The sequence below is a fragment of the Procambarus clarkii genome, chromosome 12 (genome assembly GCF_040958095.1).
Source record: "Procambarus clarkii isolate CNS0578487 chromosome 12, FALCON_Pclarkii_2.0, whole genome shotgun sequence".
In the NCBI taxonomy this organism is placed as follows: domain Eukaryota; kingdom Metazoa; phylum Arthropoda; class Malacostraca; order Decapoda; family Cambaridae; genus Procambarus; species Procambarus clarkii.
The window spans coordinates 5,151,746-5,177,166 of record NC_091161.1 but is presented as its reverse complement, the minus strand read 5'-3'; the positions used below and the strand labels follow the sequence as shown (position 1 = coordinate 5,177,166).

The window sequence follows — 25,421 nt, the reverse complement described above, 5'->3', positions numbered from 1 at the left end:
TAAGTTAAGGAAATTATCAGGAGAAAGAACTCAGACCATACCGACTATATATCACTTGGAACATATATGAGAATAGGGCGAAGGAAAGAAATAGTGTGCACCTACATGGAAACTCGGGGACTGAACGCCGACCAGCAAGAAGCGAGACCGTCCCTCTATCGTCCTGGAACATTGTACTCGGTAAGAAGTGACAGATTATGGTCAGGACTCAGCACACACCTGGTGACAGATTACAGGTAGGATTCAGCACACACCTGGTGACAGATTACGGGCAGGACTCAGCACACACCTGGTGACAGATTACGGGCAGGACTCAGCACACACCTGGTGACAGATTACGGGCAGGACTCAGCACACACCTGGTGACAGATTACGGCAGGACTCAGCACACACCTGGTGACAGATTACGGGCAGGACTCAGCACACACCTGGTGACAGATTACGGGCAGGACTCACCACACACCTGGTGACAGATTACGGGCAGGACTCACCACACACCTGGTGACAGAACAAATACTACGGTCTTCTCTGAACAACAGAGGCCGACTGACAATAGGAAGCGGATTAATATAAATCCAGAGGCAATATGACTGTTCACTATGCCCCTGTGTTCTTCTAATAACTTAGATATAATCACTATGCCCCTGTGTTCTTCTAATAACTTAGATATAATCACTATGCCCCTGTGTTCTTCTAATAACTTAGATATAATCACTATGCCCCTGTGTTCTTCTAATAACTTAGATATAATCACTATGCCCCTGTGTTCTTCTTATAACTTAGCAATGTTCACTACGCCCCTGTGTTCTACTAATAACTTAGATATAATCACTATGCCCCTGTGTTTCTACAAATAATTTAGCAATGTTCACTACGCCCCTGTGTTCTTCTAATAACTTAACAATGTTCACTACGCCCCTGTGTTCTACTAATAACTTAACAATGTTCACTACGCCCCTGTGTTCTACTAATAACTTAACAATGTTCACTATGCCCTTGTGTTCTACTAATAACTTAACAATGTTCACTACGCCCCTGTGTTCTACTAATAACTTAACAATGTTCACTATGCCCCTGTGTTCTACTAATAACTTAACAATGTTCACTATGCCCCAATGTTCTACTAATAACTTAACAATATTCACTATGCCCCTGTGTTCTACTAATAACTTAACAATGTTCACTATGCCCCTGTGTTCTACTAATAACTTAACAATGTTCACTATGCCCATGTGTTCTACTAATAACTTAACAATGTTCACTATGCCCCTGTGTTCTACTAATAACTTAACAATGTTCAATATGCCCCTGTGTTCCACTAATAACTAAATAATGTTCACTACGCCCCTGTGTTCCACTAATAACTAAATAATGTTCACTACGCCCCTGTGTTCAGTTAATAACTAAATAATGTTCACTATGCCCCTGTGTTCCACTAGTAACTAAATAATGTTCACTATGCCCCTGTGTTCTACTAATAACTTAGTAATGTTCACTATGCCCCTGTGTTCCACTAGTAACTAAATAATGTTCACTATGCCCCTGTGTTCTACTAATAACTTAGCAATGTTCACTATGCCCCTGTGTTCTAGTAGCAACTTAGTAATGTTCACTATGCCCCTGTGTTCCACTAGTAACTAAATAATGTTCACTATGCCCCTGTGTTCTACTAATAACTTAGCAATGTTCACTATGCCCCGGTGTTTCACTAATAACTTAATAATGCTCACTATGCCCCTGTGTTTCACTAATAACTTAATAATGTTTACTATGCCCCTGTGTTCTAGTAATGACTCAGCAATGTTCACTATGCCCCGGTGTTCTAGTAATGACTCAGCAATGTTCACTATCTCCCGGTGTTGCCAACACTAATATTGACGCCGCTGGAAGCAAGGCAATACTTCTACTGTTTGGCTGCAACACAGTGGACTCCCTAACACACTGCGTCATCCACTCTTAGTTGAGAAGGCAGTTGAAGCTGAATCACTTGTTACACCCGAGCGTTTCCTGCCTACTGACTCCTCCACTATGTTCCTCGACAGCTTTTGCACATATTTCCAGACATAAGAACGTGTGACTATCACCACCACCGTTGCTGTCACATCCTAAACCTTTCAGTTTAGATTTTCTGGTGAAATTCCAACCTGACTATATTGTTGGCATCTGTCATACAATATCACCATGGTCTCTCGCTTTCTGCTGTCTCTATTCCTAACTTTTATATTGGCAAAATGTCTGGAACACGCATGTGTAAGGTGATTTTTTTCTAGGTGCTTCTGGTTGTGTTGTGTTTACATTTGTGGTTTGGATAGCAGAAAAACGAGGCAGACGCCCATCGTTTCCTGCTACGGTAGCAGGTAATTGGATGGCAGACTCGCAATAGTCTGAGTCTGGTCCAAAGTTTAGTAACAAAGATGTTTCAACGTCCGACAGTTCCACGGTGTGACTTGGCCCTTTTCGTTGACTAGGAGGTGGAGTCCTTCTGGTACTGGGTGCCACCAGTCGGGTCATTCCTAGGACACCGACAAGTAACCCAGCAAGTGGAGGGCCTGAAGGTGTTCCTCCGGCAGGTTGGAGAGGTGCCAGTGAGCCACAATGGTGGCACTTCTCAGTGGGATATTTCGATACCTGCAATTGGCATAGTTATGCTGATCCACATTGTTTGGCAGGTGACGTTGGGAAGACAGACACAGCGCCATCATGGTGTGGAGGGAACTGAGGAGAAGGACCAGACAGGAGAGAAGGATGAGGAGGGAACTGAGGAAAAGAATGAGGAGGGAACTGATGAGAAGAATGAGGAGGGAACTGATGAGAAGAATGAGGAGGGAACTGAGCAGAAGAATGAGGGAACTGAGAAGAAGAGTGAGGAGGGAACTGAGAAGAAGGACCAGACAGGAGAGAAGGATGAGGAGGGAACTGAGGAAAAGAATGAGGAGGGAACTGATGAGAAGAATGAGGAGGGAACTGATGAGAAGAATGAGGAGGGAACTGAGGAGAAGAATGAGGAGGGAACTGATGAGAAGAATGAGGAGGGAACTGATGAGAAGAATGAGGAGGGAACTGATGAGAAGAATGAGGAGGGAACTGAGGAAAAGAATGAGGAGGGAACTGATGAGAAGAATGAGGAGGGAACTGATGAGAAGAATGAGGAGGGAACTGAGGAGAAGAATGAGGAGGGGACTGATGAGAAGAATGAGGAGGGAACTGAGGAGAAGAATGAGGAGGGAACTGATGAGAAGAATGAGGAGGGAACTGAGGAGAAGAATGAGGAGGGAACTGATGAGAAGAATGAGGAGGGAACTGAGGAGAAGAATGAGGAGGGAACTGATGAGAAGAATGAGGAGGGAACTGAGGAGAAGAATGAGGACGGAACTGATGAGAAGAATGAGGAGGGAACTGAGGAGAAGAATGAGGAGGAGGATCAGGCAGGAGAGAAGGATGAGGAGGGAACTGAGAGATATAGTGACAAGGATGTCACCGGCTCGTCTGAATGTACGTAGGCCGACATCAGTAATGATGTCACCAATGATGATAGTGACGAGGACGATGACGTCAATGTCATAATTCCATCAATAGCAGAGCAACGCAAAATTCGAGACCTTATCGTCCCTCAGTTTATCGTGAGAATATGCAACATCCACCACAGCCTCTCTCCTGAATACGTTAAAAATTTCCTTGACAAAATTCAGAGAGTTCAGAAGTTTGATATTGAGTACAGAGAGAAGTTAGGGAAAAACGGAGCCATCGTGCGCTGCCAAGAGGCGCTTGTAATTTATACCAGTCGGGATGCCTTTGAGAGTGTTCTTAGTTGTACCTTCTCCACACTAGCGCTTGGGGAATGCACTCCCTTTGCCGTGGCAGAATACATCCCGGATCAGGACAAAATGTAGGCTAAGCATGACGGTAAGAATCACGTAATTTATGTGTCCAATGTTTCCTTCAGACGTACCCGGAAGGAGGTGTTATCTCACTTCCAGAAATTTGGTCCAGTCTATAGTTTTAATATGGAGCCGTTTAAGGGGCCCCATACACACTGTGGTTCGGGGACAATTACATACAGGAGCCGAAGTGCGTTCTTTGCCGCACTCAGAGGAGATCACTCCGCACTGACGCGGGGTCAACGTATAGTTAATGTTCGTGTGTAGTATGACCCGGCGGTTGATAAATGACCACATCACCCTTCATCTTCCTTCTCCCGTTCCCATCCTAAATCTTTATCCTGATCCCTTCCAAGTGCTATAGTCGTAACGGTTAGGCGTTTTCTCCCGATAGTTTTAATTTTTCCCTTACTGTGTGTGTGTGTGTGTGTGTGTATATGTAACTAGCTGTACCCGGCCACACGTTGCTGTGGCTCAGCAACCTTCCCCTATCTCCCAATCCTCCCCACTATTTCCCCCCTCCCCCGTCCCTTTGTCCTCCCAACTATTCCTCACTTCCCCGTCCCCCCATCCTTTCAAGCATTCCCCACTCCCCTGTCCCCCTCGTGATCCCCACCAATCCCCCCCCTCCACCATCCCTTTCCCCTCCCCACCATCCCTCACTCTACCGTCTCCCTCGATTCTCTTTCTTCTCACATATTTGTGTGTGTGTGTGTGTGTGTGTGTGTGTTATCCGCTTGATATGTGCTGCAGGAGACAGGTCTGGCGTGATATCAACCCCCAAGTCTTTTTCCTTCTCTGACTCCTGAAGAATTTCCTCTCCCAGATGATACCTTGTATCTGGCCTCCTGCTCCCTACACCTATCTTCATTACATTACATTTGGTTGGGTTAAACTCTAACAACCATTTGTTCGACCATTCCTTCAGCTTGTCTAGGTCTTCTTGAAGCCTCAAACAGTCCTCACACTGTGTGTGTGTGTGTGTGTGTGTGTGTGTGTGTGTGTGTGTGTGTGTGTGTGTGTGTGTGTGTGTGTGTGTGTGTGTGTGTGTGTGTGTGTGTGTGTGTGTGTGTGTGTGTGTGTGTGTGTGTGTGTGTGTGTGTGTGTGTGTGTGTGTGTGTGTGTGTGTGTGTGTGTGTGTGTGTGTGTGTACTCACCTAGTTGTACTCACCTAGTTGTGCTTGCGGGGGTTGAGCTCTGGCTCTTTGGTCCCGCCTCTCAACCGTCAATCAACAGGTGTACAGTTTCCTGAGCCTATTGGGCTCTATCATATCTACACTTGAAACTGTGTATGGAGTCAGCCTCCACCACATTGCTTCCTAATGCATTCCATTTGTCAACCACTCTGACACTAAAAAAGTTCTTTCTAATATCTCTGTGGCTCATTTGGGCACTCAGTTTCCACCTGTGTCCCCTAGTGCGTGTGCCCCTTGTGTTAAATAGCCTGTCTTTATCAACCCTGTCGATTGCCTTGAGAATCTTGAATGTGGTGATCATGTCCCCCCTAACTCTTCTGTCTTCCAACGAAGTGAGGTTCAATTCCCGTAGTCTCTCCTCGTAGCTCATACCTCTCAGCTCGGGTACTAGTCTGGTGGCAAACCTTTGAACCTCTTCCAGTTTAGTCTTATGCTTGACTAGATATGGACTCCATGCTGGAGCCGCATACTCCAGGATTGGTCTGACATATGTGGTATATAATGTTCTGAAGGATTCCTTATACAAGTTTCTAAAGGCCGTTCTTATGTTAGCCAACCTGGCATATGCTGCTGATGTTATCCTCTTGATATGAGCTTCAGGGGACAGGTCTGGCGTGATATCAACCCCCAGGTCTTTCTCTCTTTCTGACTCTTGAAGTATTTCATCTCCCAAGTGATACCTTGTATGTGGTCTCCTGCTTCCTACCCCTATCTTCATTACATTACATTTGCTTGGGTTAAACATCCATTTGTTCGACCATTCCTGCAGCTTGCCCAGGTCTTCTTGAAGCCTCAAGCTGTCCTCCTCTGTCTTAATCGTTCTCATAATTTTGGCGTCGTCAGCAAACATTGAGAGGAATGAGTCTATACCCTCTGGGAGATAATTTACGTATATCAGAAACAAGATAGGTCCAAGCACAGAGCCCTGTGGGACTCCACTGGTGACTTCACGCCATTCTGAGGTCTCACCCCTCACTATAACTCTCTGCTTCCTATTGCTTAGGTACTCCCTTATCCACTGGAGCGCCCTACCAGTTACTCCTGCCTGTTTCTCCAGCTTATGCATCAACCTTTTATGGGGTACTGTGTCAAAGGCTTTCCGACAGTCCAAAAAAAATGCAGTCCGCCCATCCTTCTCTTTCTTGCTTAATCTTTGTCACCTGATCATAGAATTCTATCAAGCCTGTAAGGCAAGATTTACCCTCCCTGAACCCATGTTGATGGGTTGTCACGAAGTCTCTTCTCTCCAGATGTGTTACTAGGTTTTTTCTCACAATCTTCTCCATCACCTTGCATGGTATACAAGTTAAGGACACTGGCCTGTAGTTCAGTGCCTCTTGTCTGTCACCCTTTTTAAATATTGGTACTACATTAGCAGTCTTCCATACTTCTGGAGGGTCTCCCGTTTCCAGTGACCTACTATACACTATGGAGAGTGGCAAGCAAAGTGCTCCTGCACACTCTTTCAATATCCATGGTGAGATTCCATCCGGCCCAACAGCTTTTCTCACATCCAGCTCCAATAGGTGCTTCTTGACCTCATCTCTTGTAATTTCGAACCTTTCCAAGGCCACCTGGTTTGCTGCCACCTCTTCTAGCGCCGTGACTTCTCCCTGTTCTATTGTAAAGACCTCCTGGAACCTTTTGTTGAGTTCTTCACACACCTCTTTGTCATTCTCTGTGTACCTGTCTTCGCCCACCCTAAGTTTCATCACCTGTTCCTTCACTGTTGTCTTCCTCCTGATGTGACTGTGTAGTAGCTTGGGTTTGGTCTTGGCTTTATTAGCTATATCATTTTCATAACGTTTCTCAGCTGCTCTTCTCACACTGACATACTCGTTCCTGGTTCTCTGGTATCTCTCTGTACTTTCTGGTGTTCTGTTATTACGGAAGTTCCTCCATGCCCTTTTGTTCAGCTCCTTTGCTTTCATACATTCCCTATTAAACCACGGATTCTTCCTTTGCTTCTGTTTTTTCCTGTTGGGCTGGGACAAACCTGCTTACAGCCTCCTGACATTTTTGGGTGACATAGTCCATCATGTCTTGTACGGACTTGGTTCCGAGTTCTGTGTCCCAATGTATATCCCATAGGAATTTATTCATCTCCTCATAGTTTCCCTTTCGGTACGCCAGCCCTTTGTTTCCCAGTTCTTTTTTGGGGGTGATAATTCCTAGCTCAACCAGGTACTCAAAGCTCAATACACTATGATCACTCATTCCCAAGGGGGCTTCCAACTTAACTTCCCTTATATCCGACTCATTTAGGGTAAATATCAGATCAAGCAAGGCTGGTTCATCCCCTCCTCTCGTTCTTGTCGGTCCCTTGACGTGTTGACTTGGAAAGTTTCTTGTTGCCACATCCAGCAGCTTAGCTCTCCATGTGCCTGGGCCTCCATGTGGGTCTCTGTTCACCCAATCTATCTTTCCATGGTTGAAGTCTTCCATGATTAGTAGCCTGGATCCGTTCCTGCTAGCCACAGAAGCTGCTCTCTCTATTATATTGATGGTGGCCAAGTTGTTTCTATCATATTCCTGTCTGGGTCTTCTGACATTCGGTGGGGGGTTATATATGACTACTACTATAATTTTCTGTCCTCCAGTTGCTATGGTGCCTGATATGTAGTCACTGAAACCTTCACAGTTCTGAATTACCATCTCTTCGAAACTCCAACCTTCTCTTAGTAGCAAAGCTACACCACCTCCTCCTCTCCCTTCTCTCTCTTTCCTCACTACATAGTAGCCCTGTGGAAACACTGCGTTTGTTATGGTGTTTGTTAGCTTTGTTTCTGTGAGTGCTTTTATGTCTGGGTTTTCTTCTAGTGCCCATTCTCCGAGTTCACTTGTTTTATTTGTAATTCCATCTATGTTAGTGTACATTGCCTTGAAGCTCACTTTCTTCAGTTCATTTTCTTGTCCCTTTCTTGGCGAGCATTCTGCTGGTGTGGGAAGCTTTTCAGTGGGTGAGATGATCTGTGAGGTGGTTTGCCGGGTTTCAGGGGAGTTTAGGGTGAGGGGTGGGGGTTTCATGGAAGGGGGGACAGGTAGGGTGTGGGTTAAGGAGATAGGGGGGACATGGAGGATACGGGGTGAGGGGGGAGGAGGGATAGGGAGGTGTGTGTGTGTGTGTGTGTGTGTACTCACCTATTTGTGCTTGCGGGGGTTGAGCTTTGGCTCTTTGGTCCCGCCTCTCAACTGTCAATCAACTGGTGTACAGGTTCCTGAGCCTATTGGGCTCTATCATATCTACACTTGAAACTGTGTATGGAGTCAGCCTCCACCACATCACTTCCTAATGCATTCCATTTGTCAACTACTCTGACACTAAAAAAATTCTTTCTAATATCTCTGTGGCTCATTTGGGCACTCAGTTTCCACCTGTGTCCCCGAGTGCGTGTGCCCCTTGGGTTAAATAGCCCGTCTTTATCTACCCTGTCAATTCCTCTGAGAATCTTGTACGTGGTGATCATATCCTCCCTAACTCTTCTGTCTTCTAGTGACGTGAGGTTTAATTCCCGTAGTCTCTCCTTGTAGCTCATACCTCTCAGCCCAGGTACTACTCTGGTGGCAAACCTTTGAACTTTTTCCAGTTAGGTCTTATGCTTGACTAGATATGGACTCCATGCTGGAGACCAATCCTGCATATTCCAGGATTGGTCTGACGTAAGTGGTATACAAAGTTCTGAATGATTCTTTACACAAGTATCTAAATGCCGTTCTTATGTTAGCCAATCTGGCATATGCTGCTGATGTTATCCTCTTGATATGGGCTTCAGGGGACAGGTCTGGCGTGAAATCAACCCCCAGGTCTTTCTCTCTCTCTGACTCGTGTAGAATTTCATCTCCCAAATGATACCTTGTAACTGGCCTCCTGCTCCCTACACCTATCTTCATTACATTACATTTGCTTGGGTTAAACCCCAACAATCATTTGTTCGACCATTCCTTTAGTTTGTCTAGGTCTTCTTGAAGCCTCAAGCAGTCCTCCTCTGTCTTAATCCTTCTCATAATTTTGGCATCGTCAGCAAACATTGAGAGGAATGAATCAATAACCTCCGGGAGATCGTTCACGTATATCAGAATCAGAATAGGACTGAGTACAGAGCCCTGTGGGACTCCACTGGTGACTTCACGCCAATCTGAGGTCTCACCCCTCACTGTAACTCTTTGCTTCCTATTGCTTAGGTATTCCCTTATCCACTGGAGTACTTTACCAGTTACTCCTGCCTGTCTCTCCAGCTTATGTACCAGCCTCTTATGGGGGACTGTATCAAAGGCTTTCCGACAGTCCAAAAAAATGCAGTCTGCCCAGCCTTCTCTTTCTTGCTTAATCTTTGTCACCTGATCGTAGAATTCTATTAAGCCAGGAAGGCAAGATTTACCCTCCCTGAACCCATGTTGGCGATTTGTCACTGTCATGGTCGGGGAGATATAATCTCCATATACCTATCTTAAGGTAGTAACCTTCAGCATCACTGGAACACATAGCCTGGCCACATATCACTCAAGGTTCTAGGGGAGTAAAAAGCTAGCAACAAATATTCCAGTTTACTGGCATTAAGAACCTTCCACAACATTAATACTACAACACTCTACTAGTATAACACACTCTAATACTATATCCAGCTTCTCAACAACTGGGCATGATACATCAAATAGGTCTGTAAACTGCAGCAATCAACACTAGCTGGCACCAGGAACTTTGCCTAGCGCAGTGGAACACTAGTGCCTATATGCTTCTAATACCAACAAGGATGGTGGTGTGTCAACCAATAACACATGAGGTAAGAGGAATAATATCACATACAGGTTTTGGCATTTCACAAGTTCCTCAAAATATATCACCTCACTAAGACACATAATAATCACCTACCACCTGGTATACATAATGGACAACAGTAGAATCTAATTATCGCAGGGGACTTTAATATTGACCTCTGCGAGCCTGAACACCCTACTGCTGTTAGCTTCCTCAACTGTATGAATTCCTGCTTCCTCATACCCTTAATCACTAGACCTACTAGAATCAATGATAGCACTGCTACGACTCTAGATCACATCTGGACCAACATAACCTCTCCGCTTACTTCAGGTATAATCACCGATAGCACTACAGACCATTACCCCACATTTCTCTTAACTAACAATATCAAACCACCTCTTGAGTCAAGGGAGTTAAGCTTTAGGCTGCATAATGAAACTGCTATAAACAATTTTATAACTGCTGCTGATAATGTCAACTGGGAGTCCGAGTTAGGTAACATAGGGGACATCAACCTAGCAGTGCAATCTTTTCTTCAAACAACTCTTAGCCTTTATAACACCCACTGTCCTATGCTTACAAAACAAGTCACAAACAAAAGGCTTAACAATCCTTGGCTTACAAAGGGAATACTTAAATCCATTAACAAAAAACATGACCTTGAGAAGAAGTATAGGTTAGGAACCGTCTCCAAAGAATTCTCAAAGAATTACTCGTTATTGCTATCTAAAATAATTAGACGAGCCAAAACTAAATACTATGAAGATAAATTTACCCAAATAAAGAGCAACATTAGGAGGAGTTTATAGATCTAATCAGGCAGGCAAAACGGGGAAACTCATGTCCGGAGTCCCCCGTGTATTACTACTTGGACGATGACGTACTAATGAGGAAGTGGCGACCGGACAAAGCCGGCGCAGATAAGGTATGGTTGGAGAAGCACCAAGTGTTAGTGCCGAAGGAGTTTAGGGTGGCAGTGCTGGAACTAGCCCACTCCGTAGATATGGCAGGGCACTTAGGGGTGAAGAAGACCTTAAATAAGGTGCAGGAGCACTTCTACTGGCCGAACGTGTGGAAGGATGTAAATAAGTATTGTAGGACATGTTTGGTGTGCCAACGTGCAGGCAAGCCGGCTCCGGCAATACCGAAGGCACCTGTAAAGCCCATACCGGCATTTGGCGAGCCTTCTGAGAGAGTCTTGATAGACTGTGTAGGTCCATTGCCAAGGACCAGAAAAGGCCATGAGTATTTACTGACCATAATGTGAACGGCCCCCCGTTTTCCCGAAGCGATACCCCTGAGAAAAGTGACATCGAGAGCCGTTCTGGATAGACTACAGAACTACATTGCGTGGGTAGGAATGCCCAAGGTTATCCAGACAGACCAGGGGAGTGTCTTCCAGTCAAAGTTGTTTAGGGAAACTGTGAAAGGATGGAGGGTAGAGCAAGTGTGCTCGTCACCGTATCACCCTCAGTCACAGGGAGCATTGGAACGTTTCCATTGAACGCTAAAGAGCTTGTTGAGGATATACTGCGCTGAGGAAGGGAGTAGATGGGACGAGACATTACCATTCGTGTTGTTCGCCATCAGGGATGCGGTAGTAGAATCACTCGGATTCACTCCATTTCAACTGGTGTACGGACACTCCGTGAGGAGCCCAGTAGGTGCACTGAAGGAGCAGCTCACCGTGGCTAGGCCTAAGGTTAATGTGGGACAAAATGTGAAAACTTTTAGAGAGCGACTCTCTAGGGCCAGAGATTTGGCCAAGGAAAATTTGAGAACGTCCCAGGCAGAGATGGTAAGATATCACGACAGGAAGGCGAAGGGCAGGAGATTTCAAGAAGGAGATCAGGTGTTAGTCCTCCTGCCGGTGAAAGGAAGTATATACGAGTTGAGATTTTGTTGTCCATAAACCATCCAGAAGGCGCTAGGGGATGTGAATTATATAATACACATGCCAGATCGTCTGAGAAATCACAGGTTTGCCACGTGAACATGATAAAGAAGTACTATGACAGAGATAAGCCTCTAGGCGATGAAGAACAGATGGAAACCCCATTGCAGGCGACTATGCTTTGTGTGGGAGACGGCAAAGGGATAGAGGAGAACTGTAAGTTAGAGAGGGCCGATGGCGCGAAGATATCGAATACGGAAAGCCTACCAAGATAGGTGAACATTTGGGTCATTTGGAGGATGACCAATGCCAGGAACTAGCGGAGATCCTCCAGAGGAATAAGTCGTTATTCACAGACGTTCCCAGAAGACACCGCGGAACGGTGCACGAAGTACATGTAGGGAGTGCTGACCCCATCAAGCAGCACCCTTACAGAGTTAACCCAGAGAAAGCAGCGGCAATGAGAGCAGAAGTAAAGTATCTGCTAGATAGGGAGCCGGTCGGCCGAGCGGACAGCACACTGGACTCGTGATCCTGTGGTCCTGGGTTCGATCCCAGGCGCCGGCGAGAAACAATGGGCAGAGTTTCTTTCACCCTATGCCCCTGTTACCTAGCAGTAAAATAGGTACCTGGGTGTTAGTCAGCTGTCACGGGCTGCTTCCTGGGGGTGGAGGCCTGGTCGAGGACCGGGCCGCGGGGACACTAAAAAAAAAACCTCCGAAATCATCTCAAGCTAGATAACGAGTTGGCAGAGGTTAGGGACAGTGACTAGAGTTCGCAGTGCCTCCTCGTGAAGAAAAGTGATGGCACATACCGGTTCTGCACCGATTACAGGAGAGTGAATGCAGTCACAGTCCCTGACTCGTTCCCGATACCACGCATAGATGATTGCATAGATCGGATTGGGAGTGCACGGTTTGTCTCGAAAATAGACCTGTTGAAGGGATACTACCAGATTCCCCTGTTCGAGGAGGCCAAGAGAATTTTAGCATTCGTGACACCCGACGGCTTGTACCAATATAAAGTGGTGCCATTCGGAATGAAGAATAGTGGTATTTGTTTCCAACGAGTAATGAATCAGGTATTACAAGGCGCGACCGAATGTGCAGTATACATCGATGATATTGTAGTGTTCGCTGATTCCTGGAAAGATCACGTGGATCGATTTTTAGATTTGTTCGATCGATTGGAGAAGGCCAACATGACAATCAACTTAGCAAAAGCAAGTTCAGGAGAGCCCGCCTGGAGTACCTTGGGTATATAGTAGGGCAAGGCGAGGTTGCTCCGGTAAGAACAAAGGGGAAGGCCATTGACAACTTCCCGGTGCCCAGGAGTAAGAAAGAATTGTTGAGATACCTCGGTATGATTGGATATTACCGGAAGTTCTGCGGAAATTTCTCCACCATAGCCGCTCCTATGACGAGTTTGCTATCAAAGAGCAAGAAGTGGGAGTGGAATGGAACAGCACAAGAAGCGTTTGAAAAGACCAAAAGACTGTTGATCGAGGCGCCTGTACTAGTGTCGCCAGATTTTGGAGCGCCGTTTACGTTATTTGTAGATGCCAGTGATATAGGGGCTGGAGCTGTACTGACGCAGCAGAATGATGGAATTTACCACCCCGTGTCCTTCTTCTCGAAGAAGTTCGTTAAGCACCAGAGGTCGTACAGTACGGTCGAGAAAGAGACTTTGGCCCTGGTGATGGCATTGAAACATTTTGAAGTGTATGTGAGTGGAGGAGGACACCCAGTGACAGTGTATACAGACCATAATCCCCTAGTTTTCCTGAGGAAAATGAAGCATGCAAACCAGAGGTTAACCAGATGGCTTTTATTGCTCCAGGAGTATGACCTGGTGATAATGCACACAAGAGGGCGAGCCAACGTAGTGGCTGATGCATTATCTCCAGCCTAGCCACTAGAATAATTTTCAAAAACAAGGGGGAGGGAGTGTTATGATCCCAGGTAGCCGAAAAACGAGTCTCCCCTTTGAGAATTATTCTATCAAGCCTGACCTGACTAGATGGTCTAGGAAATATAGAGATGAAGACACAGATGTAAAATAGTTGGTTGGATTCGATAAACAATTTGAGATTATGGGCAGTGAATAAGAAAATAGATAAATGACTGGTTAGGAGATGTGGATAATTTGCTGGAGGCATGAGGCTCGCTTCTGGAGGGCTTTGATCCTCACTTGAGTACCAGACATCGCAAGGGGAAGCTGCGCTCTGTGTGAGATCCTGTCAGAGAGGAGCCCCTAGTGATATATCTCCAAGAGAAGAGAAGTGTGCAGACGTTCCAGCTGTGGAGTCAAGCTGGGAACGTTGTGGTCTCAAGTCCTTAACGGCGAGGAGTGTTTATTAAGCCGCCCAGAGATATTATCGTGGGCTGTGGGAGCGCGCTGATCAGACTCCGTCAGAGGGGAGGGCACCCTCGACTAGGTAATCTGTGGTAAGAACGATTTTAGGCCAGTTCATAGTGATTACTTGTAGTTGGTCGTGTGCCCAGCGACAGTAGCATATGTTTATTGATAAGTTAGACATGTTTTGATAAGGCAGGAAGCCTAAATAAGATTACGGAGATGAGAGAGACAGCTGGAGGGACGAGCAGCACGTCCTCTTCCGTCGACCGCCTGAAGCCAACTGACTGGCAGCGGAGGGCCCTCCCAGAGTGAGTGAGGACCGCCTGGCCAGGCGGAGCATGGACCAGCCCAAACGGGGGAGTCCACTCTCACAGTATGTAGAGAGCAGATAGATGTCGGAGGCAAACATACTGTGTGGATTATTTCGTTTATGAGTTTAAGGGGAAACGTTTTTTTTGGAGTGTCAATGGGCTGCAGGATTGTCTTTGGGGAAGAAGTTGCTGAGAACTTCGAAGCCAGCACAGAGGGAGTAGTTGATGAAACTCCAAGGTAGTGGAAGAGTAGGACCTCGAGCTGTGAGGAGAAGCAGTGAAGAGGAGTGTCTCGTGCTTCTGTAATACCAGTGGCGAAACTCCAGTTGTGTTCGAGGAAACTTCATGGTGTAGCAGCCAGGTGAGCTGTGGAGGACCCTAGCAGAAGTGGTGAAGCACCGTAGTTGGTCAAGGAAGACTTCATGGTGTAGCAGCCGAGAAGTGCTGCAGAGGATCCTGGTAGATAAACCCGGAAGAACCTGAAGAGATCAGGGTAGTGAGCTTCCAGATGTGGAAGGGAAGTTCTGGTTGATTACTTGTAGGGAGGTGATAGAGTGTTTGGTTGTCATTAGCGTGCAAGACGCAGTGAAAGGTGAGTGATTGTTTGCCATTCTTGTGCCGAGGAGTGTTTATACTGAAGTATAGTTACAGTCATAGGCTGGATTACCTACAGAGACATACATATGTGTTCTAGGACTGATAGGGTGATCGATTGATCATTGTTGTGTATCAAGGAACATTTATACTGATATATATATTATTGCATTCATACGTTGATTTTCCTTGTACATGTTTATAGATATATATTATCTTGCTGATAGTGCAACATTGTATTATAAGACTTGATCTACCTGAGGAGGTTGGTAATATTAGGTGGTGAATCAGGACATAGGATACCACTTGATAAGCAGATGATAGAGTTCTGATGGTGTTGGAGTGCAACCTGACCGAAATAGTATAGAGTGTAGGATTCATTATTATTATTATATGTGTGTATGTATTGTGTATGTGCTTGGTCCAGTAAATGTATTCAAATTTTCTGGTGTTTGCCTTTGTCCTAGTGAGGCTTCCCAGGATGTAGTAAAGAAGAAGAGAGAGAGAGAAAAAGAACCAAGACCACCGCTGTGGACAGGGTAGGACGGAAAACTAATAAGTCAAAGGGGATTGAGGAGAACATATCACATAAGGAGAGAGTGGGGAGTCACAGCGGCTCGAGTGGGTGTGTGCACGTGACAACGAGGCTAAGTATTGGAGCCGCATCCCCTAAACGTGTGACGTTGAGCACGTCTCCAAGAGCCAGAAGCGCCCAGGGTGATCTCCCAGTAAAGTATAAGCACTCTACCGAGTTGTGGGTTGGGTTGTCCAGAAAGAAGGATCAACAACAACGACAACCCCCAACCAACAATATAATACTGGGGACCACCTGAGGCCAGTCGTGTTGTAGCTGAGGACCACCTGAGACCAGTCATATTGTAGCTGAGGACCCACCTGAGACCAGTCATCTTGTAGCTGAGGACCACGTGAGCCCAGTCGTGTTGTAGCTGACGACCACCTGACACCAGTCATGTTGTAGCTGAGTAGCACCTGACACCAGTCATGTTGTAGCTGAGGACCACCTGAGCCCAGTCGTGTTGTAGCTGAGGACCGCCTGAGTCCAGTCGTGTTGTAGCTGAGGACCACCTGACACCAGTCGTGTTGTAGCTGAGGACCACCTGACACCAGTCGTGTTGTAGCTGAGAACCACCTGAGACCAGTCGTGGTGTAGATTAGGACCACCTAAACCATTTTGTGCTAATAGCTGAGCTGAGGCCAGGCGTACTGTCGCTGGGGACCACCTGAGACCAGTCGTGCTGTAGCTGAGGACCACCTGAGACCAGTCGTGCTGTTAGATGAGGTCTACCTGAGACCAGTCTCACCGAAGCTGAGGACCACCTGAGACAAATCGTGCAGTTAGCTGAGGACCACCTGCGACAAGTCGTACTGTAGCTGAGGACCACCTGAGACCAGTCGTGTTGTAAATGAGGACCACTTGAGACCAGTCGTGTTGTAGCTGAGGGCCACCTGAGACCAGTCGTGTTGTAGCTGAGGACCACATTAGACCAGTCGTGCTGTAGCTGAGGACCACCTGAGAACAGTCGTTCTGTAGCTAAGAACCACCTGAGACAAGTCGTTCTGTTGCTGAGGATCACCTGAGACCAGTCGTGTTGTAGCTGAGGACCACATTAGACCATTCGTACTGTAGCTTAGGACCACCTGAGACCAGTCGTGTTGTAGCAAGGGACCGCCTGAGACCAGTCGTACTGTAGCTAAATGTAATGATCTGGTGTTCAGTCCGTGGCTCTCCCCTTTCCTTTTCTCCCCTTTCTCTCCAACCCCTTTCCCCCCTCTCCCCTTGCCGTCATTTGTCTCTCCCCTCCCATTTGTCACAGTTCACCTTCACTGGTCATATTCCCTGAGTCAAGAGGTTCGCTTTTGGCCCTCTACATTTCCCTCTCTACCCCCCACTCGATTCCCTCTCTACCCTCCCCACTCGTTCCCCTCTCCTCTAACCATTTGACAATTTTAATCTTTATTCCTTATTCTCTGACCGCTTGATCCTCTTTGACCATTCTAAGCTAAGCTATACCTGTTTCTGGTTAATTCTTTCCCTAGGGATGGGTTGGTCAGGTGTCGGCCTATATATCCTTCCCCTTCTCCCTTCTCCTCACACTTGGTCCGGGAGACATCTCCCGTCACGCAGGGTGCAGTTGCACCTCCACAGATCTCCAGTATCAGCTCTTGATACTGGTAATGGCTCAAAAGGGCCACCACTTACGGGCTATTCATGCCCGTGCCACCTTTTCGATGGTTTAATCGTCATCTTGGACACATTCATGGGAGACATCTCCCGTCACGCTGAGTGCACTTGCACCTCCACAGATCTCCAGTATCAGCTCTTGATACTGGTGATGGCTCGAAAGGGCCACCACTTACGAGCTATTCATGCCCGTGCCATCTTTTGGGTGGCTTCATCTTCATCTTCTTCATCTGTTTAAAACACGGGAGACATCTCCCGTCACGCTGGGTGCAGTCGCACCTCCACAGATCTCCAGTATCATCTATTGATACTGGTGATGGCTCAAAAGGGCCACCACTTACCAATTCATGCCCGTGCCACCTATTGGGTGGCTTCATCTTCATCTTAACACATTCACAAGGGAGACATCGCCCATCATGCAGGGTGCATTCGCACCTCCACAGATCTCCAGTATCAGCTCTTGATACTGGTAATGGCTTAAAATGGCCACCACTTACGCGCTATTCATGCCCGTGCCACCTTTTGGGTGGCTTAATCTTCATCATCATCATCCTTCTCCTTTAGTCAGTCTGGTGTTGACAAAGGCTTTAACAAGCCGAAACGTTCACCTCATTTCATATTTCTCTGTGGATTTTCCGCATATATATATATATATATATATATATATATATGTATATCTTGTAACCATCAAATGCATAATAAAGCACAAAAAATAAAAAAGGAAGGGGGTGGTAGGAGAAAAGCACACAGAAACTGTATTGGAGGGGATCTAAACATTCCCTCTAATGCGTTATGCGTGGTTTCCTCCGAGGCTATGGGTCCCCCTTCTTCCAGCTAGAGGTGGTACTCCCTATATATATATATATATATATATATATATATATATATATATATATATATATATATATGTCGTACCTAGTAGCCAGAACGCACTTCTCAGCCTACTATGCAAAGCCCGATTTGCCTAATAAGCCAAGTTTTCATGAATTAATTGTTTTTCGACTACCTAACCTACCTAACCTAACCTAACCTAACTTTTTCGGCTACCTAACCTAACCTAAACTATAAAGATAGGTTAGGTTAGGTTAGGTAGGGTTGGTTAGGTTCGGTCATATATCTACGTTAATTTTAACTCCAATAAAAAAAAATTTACCTCATACATAGAGAAAAGGGTTGCTTTATCATTTCGTAAGAAAAAAATTATAGTAAATATATTAATTCAGGAAAACTTGGCTTATTAGGCAAATCGGGCCTTGAATAGTAGGCTGAGAAGTGAGTTCTGGCTACTAGGTACGACATATATATATATATATATATATATATATATATATATATATATATATATATATATATATATATATATATATATATATATATAACTATATTGTCCTGGGGACCATTCAGGCTTGTTCGCATTTGTGTTCCTCACGTGTGCCCCAAAGAATGAGGTGATTTGGTAAAATGCTATGCCCAAGATTACTATCCGAGTGCCGGCGGTGGGGTGGTTCAAATAGCTTAGGCTATCACCTCATTATGTCCGGTCGTGATGGTCAAGTGGATTAAGGCGTCTTGTACATACCAGTTGCGTTGCTTCTGGGAGTATGGGTTCGAGTCACTTCTGGGGTGTGAGTTTTCAGTTGCATATTGTCCTGGGGACCATTCAGGCTTGTTCGCATTTGTGTTCCTCACGTGTGCCCCAAAGAATGAGGTGATTTGGTAAAATGCTATGCCCAAGATTACTATCCGAGTGCCGGCGGTGGGGTGGTTCAAATAGCCTCGGCTATCACCTCATTATGTCCGGTCGTGATGGTCAAGTGGATTAAGGCGTCTTGTACATACCAGTTGCGTTGCTTCTGGGAGTATGGGTTCGAGTCACTTCTGGGGTGTGAGTTTTCAGTTGCATATTGTCCTGGGGACCATTCAGGCTTGTTCGCATTTGTGTTCCTCACGTGTGCCCCAAAGAATGAGGTGATTTGGTAAAATGCTATGCCCAAGATTACTATCCGAGTGCCGGCGGTGGGGTGGTTCAAATAGCTTAGGCTATCACCTCATTATGTCCGGTCGTGATGGTCAAGTGGATTAAGGCGTCTTGTACATACCAGTTGCGTTGCTTCTGGGAGTATGGGTTCGAGTCACTTCTGGGGTGTGAGTTTTCAGTTGCATATTGTCCTGGGGACCATTCAGGCTTGTTCGCATTTGTGTTCCTCACGTGTGCCCCAAAGAATGAGGTGATTTGGTAAAATGCTATGCCCAAGATTACTATCCGAGTGCCGGCGGTGGGGTGGTTCAAATAGCTTAGGCTATCACCTCATTATGTCCGGTCGTGATGGTCAAGTGGATTAAGGCGTCTTGTACATACCAGTTGCGTTGCTTCTGGGAGTATGGGTTCGAGTCACTTCTGGGGTGTGAGTTTTCAGTTGCATATTGTCCTGGGGACCATTCAGGCTTGTTCGCATTTGTGTTCCTCACGTGTGCCCCAAAGAATGAGGTGATTTGGTAAAATGCTATGCCCAAGATTACTATCCGAGTGCCGGCGGTGGGGTGGTTCAAATAGCTTAGGCTATCACCTCATTATGTCCGGTCGTGATGGTCAAGTGGATTAAGGCGTCTTGTACATACCAGTTGCGTTGCTTCTGGGAGTATGGGTTCGAGTCACTTCTGGGGTGTGAGTTTTCAGTTGCATATTGTCCTGGGGACCATTCAGGCTTGTTCGCATTTGTGTTCCTCACGTGTGCCCCAAAGAATGAGGTGATTTGGTAAAATGCTATGCCCAAGATTACTATCCGAGTGCCGGCGGTGGGGTGGTTCAAATAGCTTAGGCTATCACCTCATTATGTCCGGTCGTGATGGTCAAGTGGATTAAGGCGTCTTGTACATACCAGTTGCGTTGCTTCTGGGAGTATGGGTTCGAGTCACTTCTGGGGTGTGAGTTTTCAGTTGATATATATATATATATATATATATATATATATATATATATATATATATATATATATATATATATATATATATATATATATATAAATAGTCAAACACAAAAGAGTTAAAATGTTCTGAGGAATGCCACACTGGGTAAGTCCCTGAGTAGAGGAATGAGATATAAGGAAAGATTACGTTTATCTGTATCTTTTGCTACTCAGTCTCCCAATCTTTATGTACCCAATCTGAACATCTTTACCATTGTGATCATTGCTGTCTTATATGTGCTGTCAATCTGCTGTTTGGTGTCTATTAACCTTGTTTAAATTACTAATCAAGCTGTCAATGTATTTAATCAGAGCTTTAATATAACAATGTGCTTTAATATACCTACTTATCTCTCTCATCTCATTTTGCTCTTGTAATGTATCTTTATCATTGATCAATTCTGATTGAAATTACCTACTTAAAATTATCTGCTAGATTAAGGACCTGCCCGAAACGCTGTGCGTACTAGTGGCTTTACAAGAATGTAAATACTGTACTATCCAATGTATTCTCACAAACCCAATGTACCTTCTTGTATATATATAAATAAATAAATAAATAAATTACTTGGAGCTTTACCTCACGAAACTGGACGAAAGAAGAGTTAGGAAAGACATGATCACTACCTAAAAAAATTTCATGAGAATTGACAGGGGGTAGATAGAGATAAACTTTTAACACAAGTGTTATGCGAACAAGGGGGCACAACTGGAGACTGAGTACCCAAATGAGCCATAGAGACGTTATACAAACTTTTTCAGTGTTAGAGTAGTTAACAGATGAAATGCATTAAGCAGTGATTTGGTGGAGGCAGACTCTATACCCAGTTTCAAATGTAGATATGATAGAGCCCTGTATGCTCGGGAATCTGTACACTAGTTGAGAGGCGGGACCAAAGAGAATGAGCTCAACCCACGCCAGCAAAACTAGGTGAGTACATGAAAGACTGGCAAGGAAATTACAGGCACAAGGAATAAATTGAAGATTACTAGACTGGATAAAACAATGGTTAAAAGAAAGAAGACAAAGGGTCGTACTAAATGGAAATGAATCTTACTGGAGAAATGTGGTAAGTGGGGTACCACAGGGACTATCTTGGGCCCAACCCTTTTTGTCATATACATCAATGACAAAGAGGAGAATATCATCAAATTTGCAGATGACTCAAAGATTTATGGAAAAGTGGGAAATAGTAATGGTGTTGTAGCCTTACAAAGAGATCTGCAGGAACTCCATAAATAGTCAAATTACTGGCAAATGCTTTTAAAAATTGGCAAATGCAAGACCCTGATTTTGTAGCATAACAATCCACCTCCCAACTACCAAATTAATAACATTACACTGCAGCAGATTGATGAAGAAATGGACGTTGTAGTCAAAATCCACCACTCAATGAAAGTTGCACAGCAGGCAGGGACAGCCGTTAAAAAAGCTCACCAAACACTTGAAATAGTCAAGCGTACCTTCTACTTCAAGGAAAGGAAGGTAGTGATTCAATATTATAAATCTCTGATGCGCCCTCATTTGGATTACTGTATCCAAGCCCTAAGACCTTATCTTCATAAGGACATTTGCTGCTCTGAAGAAGGTGCAACACCGGAAAACAGAAATCATTCCAGAGCTAAGTCAACTCACGTATCAGGAATGGTTGAGGGCCACAGGACTAACAGCACTGCAAACCAGGTATGAAAGGGCGGATCTTATTGAAACTTAAAATACTGAACAGTTTGCAGGATGTTGATCCGAAAAATTTCTTCAAAAGGTCAGATGTAACACAAACAAGGATTAATGGTTTCAAGCTCAAGAAGCCACAATGTAGGACTGAGAACAAGAGTTGCTTTATTACTCGTAGGGTTATAACCCCATGGAACCGCCTACGCGCCGAAGCCTTAAATGCCAAAAAACTGTTAACTTTTAATTTACAAATGGAAAAGATATTCAAGGCAAATATGGGGACTTTCGACAAGCTACCGGCTTCCTGTCCTCGTCAAGTGAGTGAATTATCAGGGGAAAGCGCCAATTAAGCCATTACGACTATATAGAACTGGAAAGGGAGTCAGGATAAGGATTTAGGACGGGACGGGAGGAAGGAATGGTGCCCAACCACTTGGACGGTCGGGGATTGAGCGCCGACCTGCATGAAGCGAGACCGTCGCTCTACCGTCCAGCCCAAGTGGTTGGCCTCGTCGAGACCTCTAGTGTTAGTGGTTATCAGGGACTATAGCCACAGGTAAACATAGGTAAGACTCACCTACAGTCTTCTAGCAAACATGACAACTCTAGTTGGAATGTCAAATCCTAATCAACATTGCACTTTAATAAGAGCAACAGGACCGGCTGATGGGGCTTGCACTTGCAAGCTATGCTGCAGATCCTCCCCATAATTGTTGCAACAACCGAACATCACAATTACCGGAAACCACTACCTACAGAAGATGTTCAGTTTGCCTTCTGAGAATTCAGGCGTGAACAATGCTCCATGAAGGTAAGTTTGTGTTAAGGTAATTATCAGGAGAAAGAACTCAGACCATAGCAACTATATACCACTTGGAACATATATGAGAATAAAGCGAAGGAAAGAAATAGTGTGCACCTACATGGATGCTGGGGGACTGAACGCCGACCAGCAAGAAGCGAGACCGTCTCTCTACCGTCCTGGAACATTGTACTCGGTAAGAAGTGACAGATTACGGGCAGGTCTCTGCACACACCTGGTGACAGATTATGGGCAGGACTCAACACACACCTGGTGACAGATTACAGACAGGACTCAGCACATACCTGGTGACAGATTACGGACAGGACTCAGCACACACCTGGTGACAGATTACGGGCAGGACTCAGCACACACCTGGTGGCAGATTACGGACAGGACTCAGCACACACCTGGTGACAGATTATGGGCAGGACTCAGCACACACCTGGTGGCAGATTACGGACAGGACTCAGCACACACCTGGTGACAGATTACGGGCAGGACTCAGCACACACCTGGTGACAGATTACAGGCAGGACTCAACACACACCTGGTGACAGATTACGGGCAGGACTCAGCACACACCTGGTGACAGATTACGGGCAGGACTCAGCACACACCTGGTGACAGATTACGGGCAGGACTCACCACACACCTGGTGACAGAACAAATACTACGGTCTTCTCTGAACAACAGAGGCCGACTGACAATAGGAAGCGGATTAATATAAATCCAGAGGCAATATGACTGTTCACTATGCCCCTGTGTTCTTCTAATAACTTAACAATGTTCACTATGCCCCTGACTTCCACTAATAACTTAACAATGTTCACTACACCCCTGTGTTCTACTAATAACTTAACAATGTTCACTACGCCCCTGTGTTCTACTAATAACTTAGATATAATCACTATGCCCCTGTGTTTCTACAAATAATTTAGCAATGTTCACTACGCCCCTGTGTTCTTCTAATAACTTAACAATGTTCACTACGCCCCTGTGTTCTACTAATAACTTAACAATGTTCACTACGCCCCTGTGTTCTATTAATAACTTAACAATGTTCACTATGCCCCTGTGTTCTACTAATAACTTAACAATGTTCACTATGCCCCTGTGTTCTACTAATAACTTAACAATGTTCAATATGCCCCTGTGTTCCACTAATAACTAAATAATGTTCACTACGCCCCTGTGTTCCACTAATAACTAAATAATGTTCACTACGCCCCTGTGTTCTACTAATAACTTAACAATGTTCACTCCGCCCCTGTGTTCTATTAATAACTTAACAATGTTCACTATGCCCCTGTGTTCTACTAATAACTTAACAATGTTCACTATGCCCCTGTGTTCTACTAATAACTTAACAATGTTCACTATGCCCCTGTGTTCCACTAATAACTAAATAATGTTCACTACGCCCCTGTGTTCCACTAATAACTAAATAATGTTCACTACGCCCCTGTGCTCCACTAATAACTTAACAATGTTCACTATGCCCCTGTGTTCTACTAATAACTAAATAATGTTCACTACGCCCCTGTGTTCCATTAATAACTAAATAATGTTCACTACGCCCCTGTGTTCCATTAATAACTAAATAATGTTCACTATGCCCCTGTGTTCCACTAGTAACTAAATAATGTTCACTATGCCCCTGTGTTCTACTAATAACTTAACAATGTTCACTATGCCCCTGTGTTCCACTAATAACTAAATAATGTTCACTACGCCCCTGTGTTCCACTAATAACTAAATAATGTTCACTATGCCCCTGTGTTCTACTAATTACTTAGCAATGTTCACTATGCCCCTGTGTTCTAGTAATGACTCAGCAATGTTCACTATGCCCCTGTGTTCTAGTAATGACTCAGCAATGTTCACTATGCCCCTGTGTTCTACTAATTACTTAGCAATGTTCACTATGCCCCTGTGTTCTAGTAATGACTCAGCAATGTTCACTATGCCCCTGTGTTCTAGTAATGACTCAGCAATGTTCACTATGACCCGGTGTTCTAGTAATGACTCAGCAATGTTCACTATGCCCCTGTGTTCTAGTAATGACTCAGCAATGTTCACTATGCCCCGGTGTTCTAGTAATGACTCAGCAATGTTCACTATGCCCCTGTGTTCCACTAGTAACTAAATAATGTTCACTATGCCCCTGTGTTCTACTAATTACTTAGCAATGTTCACTATGCCCCTGTGTTCTACTAATTACTTAGCAATGTTCACTATGCCCCGGTGTTCTAGTAATAACTTAGCAATGTTCACTATGCCCCTGTGTTCTAGTAGCAACTTAGTAATGTTCACTATGCCCCTGTGTTCCACTAGTAACTAAATAATGTTCACTATGCCCCTGTGTTCTACTAATTACTTAGCAATGTTCACTATGCCCCTGTGTTCTAGTAATGACTCAGCAATGTTCACTATGCCCCGGTGTTCTAGTAATGACTCAGCAATGTTCACTATGCCCCGGTGTTCTAGTAATGACTCAGCAATGTTCACTATGCCCCTGTGTTCTAGTAGCAACTTAGTAATGTTCACTATGCCCCTGTGTTTCACTAATAACTTAATAATGTTTACTATGCCCCTGTGTTCTAGTAATAACTCAGCAATGTTCACTATGCCCCTGTGTTCTAGTAATAACTCAGCAATGTTCACTATGCCCCTGTGTTCTAGTAATGACTCAGCAATGTTCACTATGCCCCTGTGTTCTAGTAATAACTCAGCAATGTTCACTATGCCCCTGTGTTCTAGTAATGACTCAGCAATGTTCACT

At 45.0% G+C, this 25,421-nt stretch overlaps 1 protein-coding gene across 1 annotated transcript; it reads left to right on the top strand.

Moving 5' to 3' along the window:
• Positions 1 to 2,227: 2,227 nt before the first annotated feature.
• On the top strand, positions 2,228 to 3,961 carry LOC138364091 (uncharacterized). The gene has a single exon (XM_069323490.1). The coding sequence runs from the start codon at positions 2,646 to 2,648 to the stop codon at positions 3,498 to 3,500; it is 855 nt and encodes a 284-aa protein (XP_069179591.1). The 5' UTR covers positions 2,228 to 2,645; the 3' UTR covers positions 3,501 to 3,961.
• The last annotated feature ends 21,460 nt before the right edge of the window (positions 3,962 to 25,421 follow it).

Excerpts from the sequence above, each read along its gene's own strand:
- LOC138364091 (XM_069323490.1), top strand. The coding sequence starts at position 2,646 with ATGCTGATCCACATTGTTTGGCAGGTGACGTTGGGAAGACAGACACAG.